Below are 10,620 nucleotides of genomic sequence, written 5' to 3'. Positions count from 1 at the left end.
CGTAGACAGGACATAATAGAGTAGCAAGTGGACCTCATTCATAGTACTTAAAAACACTGTCACATGATACAAAAAAAAAACTAACAAATCAACAATGAAAAGTGACTCAAGAAAAGACCAACAGACTGAATAAGCAACAGCGAAGGTTACAAAACTACACAGAAACGAAGGTCAAACTACACACAATCTTACGAACTTACGAAGGTGAAACACTTGCTTAAAAAAATACCAACAGACTCGTGCAATACAGCGAAGGTTAGGAAGCCACACACACACACAAGGGAAGGTAAACTACACACACACACACAAGGGAAGGTAAACGGAACACACACACACACACACACACACACACAAGGGAAGGTAAACGGAACACACACACACACACACACACACACACACAGTAACAAACAGCGGTGAAGTAACAACACACGAGAGGGAGAACAAAGCGGTGGTGTTGATGTTGGTGGTTGTGGTTGTGGTGGTGGCGACGTGGAGTGGGTGTTTAGGCGAACAGGATACAGAATATATAAGCAAAAATCGCCCTTATCTTGCTCATCTCCCTCACGAGCTTAGTTGGAGAGGAGGAGGAGGAGGAGGAGGAAGAGGCAACCGGTGTGCTCACAGGAGAAATAGACATACACACAACTCCAAATAAGGGAGAAGAAAGAAAAGGAAGAAATATAGAAAGAAGAAAGGAAAACAGAAGGAAAGGAAGGAAGAAACGTAGAAAAAGGAATGAAGTAAAAGACAAAGAAATGCAGAATAAAGAGAAGCAAAAGAAAATTACTTAAAAACCCGAGAAGATATATAAAAAGAAAACACAAAGACAAACAAAAGAAAGGACTGATAAAAGGTAAATAAGACAATGAAGAAAGATAAAGAAATAATAAGACAAAAAGAAAACGATAAATCGACCCTGAAAAGAAGAAAAAATACAAGAAAATGAGAAAAAAATAATGCAAAAAAAGAAAAGAGAAAAATTGAGAAAAGAGAAAAACAAAAGAAAAACAAATAAAAATAAAAAAATACAAGAGAAAAAGAGCAAAATCCTACACCAGCCCTATAACATAAACACTCAGAACACACTGTCGGCTGTCATGTTGAAGGCTGTCATGGCGCAGGAAAACTCACACAACGCAATCCACCTTTTTCCCTCTCAAAACGGTCTTCTTATTTTAGCTTTATTTATCTATGCTTCACACACACACACACACACACACACACACACACCTTCATTTTCTTTATCTTTTTTTCCATTCGCTTCACACTCTTTCAGTCTGTATGCAATATTTTTCACACTTATTCTCTTTTTCTCTTTCTTTCTTTCTTTCTTTTGCTTCTCTCTCCCTCCCTCTCCCTCCCTCGTAACTGTTTTCTAATACTCCTACATCAATTTCTTTCTTTCTCTTCGTTTCTCTCTCTCTCTCTCTCTCTCTCTCTCTCTCTCTCTCTCTCTCTCTCTCTCTCTCTCGTTCTCCTCCGGTTCAAAGCCATAACTTCTCTACCCAAGAAAAATTCTCTCTCGTCGTTAAACTCCCTTATTTTCCTCTCCCTTCCTTTCCCGTTTCTCTTCCTCTTTTCTTTGTTCTTTTTTCTCTCTTCCTGTCCTTTTTCCCATCCTCTCCTCTTCGTTCTTCTCTCTTTCTCTTCCCATCCTCTTTCCCTTTCTTTCCTCTTTGTTTTTTTCGTTCCCTTTACCCTTTCCTTTTCCCTCCTCTTCTTCCCTCTTCTTTTTCCACCTCCCTTCCTCCACCTCCTCGTTCTTCTCTCTTCTTTTCACTTTTCCATTCCTCTTCTCTTCCTTCCTCTTTTCCTTTCCTCATTCACGACCAGTCTTCTTCCCTCTCTCCCTCTTCTCCCTTCTCATCTACCGGACCCCCAGCGCCTCACCACCTCCCTCCCTTCCTTACCCTTCCCTACCCACCCCACTAACTTGTCCTTCCCCTTCCTTCTCTACCTCCCTTCCTTACCCCTTCCCTACCCACCCACTCCTCACCTGAACCTTCCCCTTTCCTTACTCCTACCCACCCACCCACTCGTACCATCCCCTTCCTCTTCCTCCCTTCCCTACCCACCCTTCGTAACCCGTTCTCCACCCTACCTCCCTCCCTTATGACTCACGCCTAGGCAATGCAAATCTACCTTGAATATGCAAAGCTGGAGGTCGGATGGATAGTGATGATGGTGGTGGTGGAGGAGGTGGAGAGGAAGAAGAGGCTGGTGGTGGTGATGGTGGAGAGAGAGGAGGAAGAGAGAGAGGGAGAAGAGAGGAAGCTGGTGATGGAGGTGGTGGAGGAGAGAGAGAGAGAGAGAGAGGAGGGGACAGTACCATGATTTTTAGCAAGAAAACCTAAACAAAAGTAACCCGGGTATCAATATTTGGCCAAGTTTACTGGCGGGTGGGTGTCTGTCAGTCTGTCTGTTTATCTGTCTGTCTGTGTGTCTGTCTATGGGTCGTGGCGAAACTGTAAGGGTGTTTAGTGGCTGTGTCTGATTCTGCGTGTGTGTATGTGAGTGTGTGTGTGTGTGTGTGTGTGTGTGTGTGTGTGTGTGTAATGGCTGTTGGCAAAAACCTGTTTGGGATGGATGGAAGGTGTGGCGCTGTGGCTGCGTCTTGAGATGTGGCGAGGGCTGTGTGTGTGTGCATGTGTGTGTTGGCAATTTGCTGTGTTCGTGGTGCAGGGATGTGGCTCTGTTGCTGTGTGGCTTTGAGAGTCTGGGAGTGCGTGGGAAGAGGTGTGGCTATCGTTGTTTATGTGGCTATTGTGTTGGCTGTACCTTAACCTTTGTTGCTGTGTGTGTAGAGGCGGTGTGGGAGTTGCTGTGGTTAGGTTACAGCGTGTGGAGGCGGCTAGGTGACGGTATTGTGGCAGTGAGAGTCTGTAAGTGAGTTGGAAAAGTTGTAGGTATGGGTTTTAATGGTTCTTTTGTGTTGGTAATGCTTTGTTTAGAGGCTTCCACTCTTTTCTCTCTCCTCTTCGTATCTAACTCTTTCCTTCTCCTCTGTTTCTTCCTATCCTCCTTTTCTCTCTGTCTTCCTTCATCTATTCCTTCTTTTCCTCCCCCAATATCTCTCTCACCTCTTCGCACCTTTTGTGTTGGTATTGCTTTGTTTAGAGGCTTCCATTCTTTGCTCTCTCCTCTTCGTATCTAACTCTTTCCTTCACCTCTGTTTCTTCCTATCCTCCTTTTCTCTCTTTCCTCCTTCATCTATTCCTTCTTTTCCTCCTCCTATATCTCTCTCACCTCTTCGCACCTTTTGTGTTGGTATTGCTTTGTTTAGACTTTAGAGGCTTCCACTCTTTTATCTCTCCTCTTCGTATCTGACTCTCTCCTTCTCCTCTGTTTCTTCCTATCCTCCTTTTCTCTCTTTCCTCCTTCATCTATTCCTTCTCTTCCTCCTCTAACTATCTCTCCTCATCTGTTTCTTGCTATCCTCCTTTTCTCTCTTTCTTCCTTCATTTTTTTCTTTTTTTCCTCCCTTATCTCTCTTACCTCTTCGCACCTAACTCTCCCATTCTTCCTTTGTCCCTTCCTTTGTTTTTGTGTGTGGAGAGACTGTGGGGTTGTCGCTGTGGCTGTGAGGTGACGGCTGTGAGAATCTGTGATGGTTATGGCTTTATGTAGCTTTTCATGTTAGTTTTATGTTGGTTTATGTAGCTTTCTATGTTGGTATTGGTTCGTGGCTGTGCATGTGGCTATGTTGCTATGTGTTGTGGCGGCTGTGTGGTGGCGGTTAGAGGTTATGTTACTGTGTGTGTGTGTGCGTGTGTGTGTGTGTGTGTGTGTCGGTTAGAGGATTCAAGTCGAGGCGGGTCACGTCGCAAGGGATCGAACGCCCTATATGGTCACCCGCTGGACGCTGGCTGCCCCTACCTTCCTCTCTTTCTTCCTCCTGTCTCTCTCCTCCTCCCTCATGTTCTCTCCTCAACCCTTTCTCTCCCTCACCTCTCTCTTTCTCTATCCCTTCACCTCTTTTTCTCCTATATTACTCTTTGTTTTTCGTTCTTTCTCCTTCCCCCATTTCTTACTCCTTCTCTATCTCTCGCTCTCTCTCCTTCCCGTTTACGTATTACCCAGTGACTTCCTTCCCTTCCTTCATCCTGTTCCTCTCTACCTCTCCGTCCCCTTCTCCCCTATCACTCTATGCCTTTCGTTCTTCTTTCATTCCTTTCTTCCTCCTGTTTCTCTACCTTTCCATCCTTCCTTCTCCGTCACCTCCCCATTTACCTTTCCCTCCTTTCTTCCTCACCTTTCCGTCCTCCGTTTCTCCGTATCACTCTGTCTTCGCTCTGTCAATCCTCCCTGTCTTCCCTTCTCTCCCTCTCTCACTCCTCTATCCCTCTTTTTCTCCCGTTCTTTCGTATTTCTTTCTTCTCTTCTTCCCCGTCAGCGTTTTTCTGCTCCTATTCCTCCTCCGTCGGGGTTGGGTTTATACACATCGCGGGTTTCGTTGTGGGTTTAGTCCTCGCAACGGCCAGACCATTTGTAAACACTGCCGTCCCAAGGTCACGGCGGGACAACGGCCTGAGCTAGCTGGAGGCGCTGCTGGTGGTGGTGGAGGTGGAGCAAGTGGGGGGTGGAAGAGGGGTGAAGATGGGGCTTGTGGTGGTGGTGGTGGTGGTGGAGGTGGAGCAGGTGGGGGGTGGAAGAGGGGTGAAGATGGGGCTTGTGGTGGTGGTGGTGGTGGTGGAGGTGGAGCAAGTGGGGGGTGGAAGAGGGGTGAAGATGGGGTTTGTGGTGGTGGTGGTGGTGGTGGTGATGGTGGTTCTCTTTTCCTTTCTTTCTTTTTCCCTTTCTTTTCTTTTCCTCCGTTCTTTCTTTCCTTCTTTCTTTTTTTCTCCTTTCTTTTCTCTCTTTCTTTCCTTCTTTCGATCTTTCATTCTTTCTTTCTCTCATTATTTTTGCTTTCTGTAGCTTTATTTTGCTTTTTTTATGATTTTTGTCGTGTGTGTGTGTGTGTGTGTGTGTGTGTGTGTGTGTACCAGCTCCATTCCTGCAGTCCGCTTCTTATTCTTTTCCTTTCTTTCTTTTTCGTAACCAAATGAGCGTCGGGACAGACTTCAAAGCCACAAGTGGAGTCGTTGCTCATTAAAACTTATATTACGACGCTAAACACGAAGACCACAGCGATTAAGTGACAAGGGACGCGCATTCTGACCAGCGTTGCCAAATTGTCGTACTCTGAATATTGCATTTATAATTTTTAGGCTTCTAGACAGTCGTAACCACACAAATAACGATAGGAAATTAAAGTTATAGTTAAAACGGTAAATATTGATGGTTTTTTTTTGAGTTATCGGTCAGAAACTACGAAAATGAAATGCGATGGGTACGATAATTTGGCACGTTGATTCTGACCCTCCCTCTTTCCCCCCCCCTCTCTCTCTCTCTCTCTCTCTCTGGCTACTCTGGTGAACAGTGACTCAGCGTTCCACTCAGGTCGTCTCCCGAGGTTGCAACAGACAGACAGACAGACAGACAGACAGAAAGGATGAGTCACTCTCCACGACATGAACCAGTCTGTCAGTTAACCGTCCAGTCAATCAGTCACTCAACCGTCCAGTCAGTCAGTCAGTCAGTCAGTTAATCAGTAAGTCAGTACGTAAGTCAGTTAATTAGTTAGTCAATCAGGCAGTTAATTAGTCAGTCAGTCAGTCAGTTAATCAGTGTCAGTACGTAAGTCAGTCAATTAGTTAGTCAATCATGCAGTTAATTATATAGTCAGTCAGTCATTCAGTCATTCAGTCAGTCAGTCAGTCAGTTAGTTAGTCAGTCACAGGCGGTAGTTGCTGATGCGATAAAAAGGTGCGGATGGTTGGTTTGAATGTTAAGTATGAGAAGTGAAGTGAGTCAGTGTTGATTAAGATGTGAGTGAAGTGCAATAGCTTAGTAACGTTACTCATGTCAACTTCTGGTCTTATCTGCTGCGGTTTTCTCTTTCTCTCTCTCTTCTCTCTTTCCATCCTTCCTTCATCTCTTCTTTCGTTAATTGTTTCCTTCCCTTTTCTATCTTTCTCCTCTTCGTACTCTCTCCTCTTCCTCCCTTTTCCTATTCTCCTTCCCTCGTGTCTTCTTTCTTCCTTTTCTTCCTCCATTTATTGCCTTTTCTTCCTCTTCCTCTCCCCTCTACCACTCTCTCATCTTCATATCTAACCCTCCCTCCCTTCCTTCCTTCCTTCACTCTTTATTCTCTCTCCCTCCCTTCCTTCCTCTCTATCCTCCCTCTCTTCCTTCCTTATTCCATTCTTCTTTTTCCTCCCTTCCTTCCTCTTATCTCCTCCCTTGCTTCGCGGGGTCTCGTCTCCTCCCTGTTCTCTCCTTCGCAGGCCAGCTGGTGGAGGGAACGAATGATTGGGAGAGGTGGAGGAAAGGTGAGACTGATTACCGCGAAAGGTGAGGAGAGAAGGAGGAGGAGGAGGAGAGAGAGACAAGCCGAGAGGAAACTAAACATGCATCTTCCTCTCCCTCTTTCTCTCCCTTCTTGTCCTCCATATTTTCCTCTCCCTTTCCCTTCGTTGTCTTCATTCTTCGAGGGTCACCTATAGTTTTTTTCTGCTTGTTTTAGTAGTGAATATAAGTAGCTTGATTTGCCCTTAATTTTTCTTCTTTTGATATTAGTAGCAGAGGAAGAGAGGAGGAGGAGGAGGAGGAGGAGGAGAGGATAATGGGGAGAGAAAAAAGGGAGAGACTACTTGGCATGCTGACGGAGGAGGAGGAAGACAAGGAGGAGGAGGAGGAGGAGGAGGAGGAGGAGGTACCCGTCAGCCGCCCGTCGCCATGCCTCCTTCCCATGGGCGACACACACACACACACACACACACACACACACACACACACGGACGGACGGAGGATGAACAAATCGATCAAAAACAATAAGTATGTTTGACAGTTACCGGAATTGCCATTGAAGCGAGTGGTGAGTCCGAGCTTCAAGGCCAAGTGTGTGTGTGTGTGTGTGTGTGTGTGTGTGTGTGTGTGTGTGTGTGTGTCCCAACAGGTGATCCATCATTGCACTGGACCGTCGCTTCCTTCATGATTGCCGGAGGAGGAGGAGGAGGAGGAGGAAGAGGAGGAGGAGGAGGAAGGAGGAGGATGTCGGTAGCTACAGGAAAATTCTCCAGACACACGCACACACACACACACACACACACACACACACACACACACACACACACACACACACATGCCCTCAGGAAACAGCCGTAGCGGTCTTCAACCAGTGTGACCCAACCACTCCACCACCACCACCACCTCCACCACCACCACTCACTCCACCTCCCTATTACTCCATTCCACAAACACAGCGCAAACACCACACTTATCCACCTAAACACGCCTCTCTAAATCATTCTTCTACATCTTACTCTAGTACCCCTCTCCACCTCTCTCACTCCACCTCATAATTGCTTCCACCCACGAACTCCACATGCATCCACTTTAGTCTATGAACATCATCTCTCCACCTCATTACCAGTCTCTCCATTTCATCACTAATCCACTTCAGAAAATCCACTCCCTCCATCCACTCATATCACATCTATCCACTTCATCTCCCCTTCGCTCCACAAATAGTTTCCCTATTACTTCATTCCTTCACTTCTTTCCCCATACAGAGTACCTTCTCATCACTCCACCTTATTCCTCACTCCTTCCACTATACTCCACAAAATCACACCATCCCTTTAAATCCACCTAACCACCACTCCACTACAAAAACAAACTCCACCTCACTCCTTACTCCGACTCTAGACCACAAAACATCCACCTCCATCTCACTCCTCATCCCTCACCTCCTTCCTTCACATCCCTTCTGGTCAGCACAAGACGGAGTAGCAGGGCTTGGCAGGGCAGGGTTAGGAGTGTCCCTGTCTGGCCTGTCTCGCTGCTGTGCCCGAGGAAACCGCGCATCGCTCAGTACCATATTCTCAAGCGCTTCGCTGCTAACACACCCACGCTTGACAGAGTTTTCGTAGGGGTTGTGGGTACTTCCAGGTGTAGTTTATGACCCTGGTGGTAGCTTAGTCATTTTTCTATACCATGAACGTGAAAAAACACTCATGGTAACCCGATTCATCTCCTTTTCGGCCTTGAGGAAGAGTTGACGTGAGAGTGGAAGCGTCTGAGAATACTGACTGACCCAGGACCGGCTGCGGGGGACGCCAAAGACCAGTCGTAAAACAAGAGAAATTCCTACGTTCAGATCCTAATAAAGGCGAGGGAGTGTTCGTGGCACCCCATGTCTCGGCCTCGGTCCCCCCTTCAGGCAGACAGCGGGCACCCCACCTGGCCTGGAGCGGTGTAATTAAGGCTGCATTTACCTGAGCACCTGCAGGACGTTCTGGGTCCCTCTCTCCCCCTCTCTCTCACCTGCCCACGGCGCTCACCTGTGGAAGAAATGAACTCATCAGCGGTAGCGTCCCCGGCTGTTATCTAAATTGCGCGTCTACATGGAAAAGAAAACAAGGCTGCTGAAAACAAATACAAGAAAGACAGTGAAAGAAGACGCGTGTACCGAGGAATGAGTCGGTGTTCGCGCGCACTAAGACGGAGCTGGACAATCTGATCTACGGTTTGATACGTAAGAGGCGGCGGGACGGCCAACGGGTTTGAGGAATTATGCGCAAAAATCATGTCGCCTAGGAAAGGATGAGGGTGAGGAGAGGCGGCGGGAGGGGAAGGAGGAGGAGGAAGCATGGCAGCACGGAAGATCAGGCATTATAAAGTCTATTGGGTTGTAACTAGACTAGGAATTATGCGCAAAAATCCAGTTTTCTAGGAAAGGATAAGGGTGAGGAGAGGGGGCGGGAGGGGAAGGAGGAGGAGGAAGCATGGCAGCACGGAAGATCAGGCATTATAAAGTCTGTAGGGTTATAACTAGACTAGGAATTATGCATAAAAATCCAGTTGCCTAGGAAAGGATAGGAGCGAGGAGAGGCGACGGGAAGGGAAGGGGGAGGAGGAAACATGGCAGCACGGAAGATCAGGCATTATGAAGTCTGTTGGGTAATAACTAGACGGCTTGCTTTAGTGATTTGTTCAATTAGTCATGCCCTTCAATTACCAGCGGGAGAGATTACAGCAGTTTAATCTTGTTGGAACGAAGTAATGGTAAATGCGGTTTTTAAAGGATTGATCATTTTTACACTATCCACTTTAGAGGAGGAGGAAAAAGAGGAAGAGGAAGAGGATATAAAGATGACGAAGTGATCAGTGAGAGTAAGGAAGATGAGAAACAATGTAGAAAGGAAGAAAGAGAAAAGGAAGTAAGGGAAAGAAGGAAGGAAAGAGGGATGGAAGAAAGGAAGAAAGATATACAAGAAGCGAAGAATGAAGAAAAAATTAGCAATGAAAGAGGAAATGAAAGAAGGAATAATAAATGGGAATGAAGTTATAATAAAAGAAAACAAGGAAGAAGAGGAGAAAGAAAGGAAGAAAGGAAGGTAGAGAAATGTAGGAAGAAGACACGGAGGAAAGAAAGAGAGAAGGAAAGAGAAGAGGAACAACTTAAAAGAGGAAATGAAGATAGGAATAAGATATGGAAATGAAGTTACAATAGAAGGAAACAAGAAAGAAGAGAAGAAAGAAAGGAAAAATAGGAAGAAAGGGAGGTAAAGAAACATAGGAAGAAGACGCGGAGGAAAGAAAGAGAGAAGGAAAGAGAAGAGGAACAACTTAAAAGATGAAATGAAGGTAGGAACAAGAAATGGAAATGAAGTTATGATAGAAGGAAACAAGGAAGAAGAGGAAACAGAAAGAAAAAAAAAGGAAGAAAGAGAGGTAAAAAAATGTAGGAAGAAGACGCGGAGGAAGGAATGAGAGAAGGAAAGAGAGGAGGAACAACTTAAAAGAGGAAATGAAGGTTGGAATAAGAAATGGAAATGAAGTTACAATAGAAGGAAACAAGAAAGAAGAGGAGAAAGAAAGGAAAAATAGGAAGAAAGGGAGGTAAAGAAACATAGGAAGAAGACACGGAGGAAAGAAAGAGAGAAGAGGAGAAAGAAAGGAAAAATAGGAAGAAAGGGAGGTAAAGAAACATAGGAAGAAGACACGGAGGAAAGAAAGAGAGAAGGAAAGAGAAGAGGAACAACTTAATAGGCTTGGCCAGCACCCGCCAGTACCTTCAGGGAGTCGAAACCCAGACTTGTACTTTAATATATGTAAATTGAGTGTCACAACTACCTCTCTCGATTCCTTCCTCCTCCTCCTTCTCTTCCTCCTCCTCTTCCTCCTCTTCCCTCCAGCACACCTCTCAGCCATCATCACTCCCTCTTCCTTCCTTGTTCTTGTTCTTGTTCTTCTTCTCTCTCTCTCTCTCTCTCTCTCTCTCTCTCTCTCTCTCTCTCTCTCTCTCTCTCTCTCTCTCTCTCTCTCTCTCTCTCTCTCTCTCTCTCTCTCTCTCTCTCTCTCTCTCAAGATAAGAAAGGCAAGCTAACCCAACCTATAACCAAGACGAAAACGCAACTCCAATCTCTCAAGCAGGTCTATTTATCTGTCTACTTATCTCTCTCTTTATCTGTCTATCTATATTTTACAAGCTACCTTTCCTAGATAATCTTACTTCCCTATCCCATCAAGCTTTCATCAAAATTACTACTACTACTACTACTACTACTACTA

At 45.6% G+C, this 10,620-nt stretch overlaps 1 protein-coding gene across 1 annotated transcript in view; it reads left to right on the top strand.

The window, feature by feature from the left end:
- Positions 1-5,216, top strand: part of LOC127000177 (uncharacterized) — a 26,400-nt gene extending 21,184 nt beyond the window's left edge. The window contains exons 2-3 of the mRNA XM_050863569.1: positions 3,741-4,563; positions 4,696-5,216. Coding sequence (XP_050719526.1) covers positions 3,741-4,563; positions 4,696-5,048 — 1,176 coding nt within the window. The 3' untranslated portion in view covers positions 5,049-5,216. The remainder of the gene's footprint in view (positions 1-3,740; positions 4,564-4,695) is intronic.
- The last annotated feature ends 5,404 nt before the right edge of the window (positions 5,217-10,620 follow it).

This window comes from Eriocheir sinensis, chromosome 18 (genome assembly GCF_024679095.1).
Source record: "Eriocheir sinensis breed Jianghai 21 chromosome 18, ASM2467909v1, whole genome shotgun sequence".
In the NCBI taxonomy this organism is placed as follows: domain Eukaryota; kingdom Metazoa; phylum Arthropoda; class Malacostraca; order Decapoda; family Varunidae; genus Eriocheir; species Eriocheir sinensis.
This window is presented reverse-complemented; position numbering and strand designations above follow the sequence as displayed.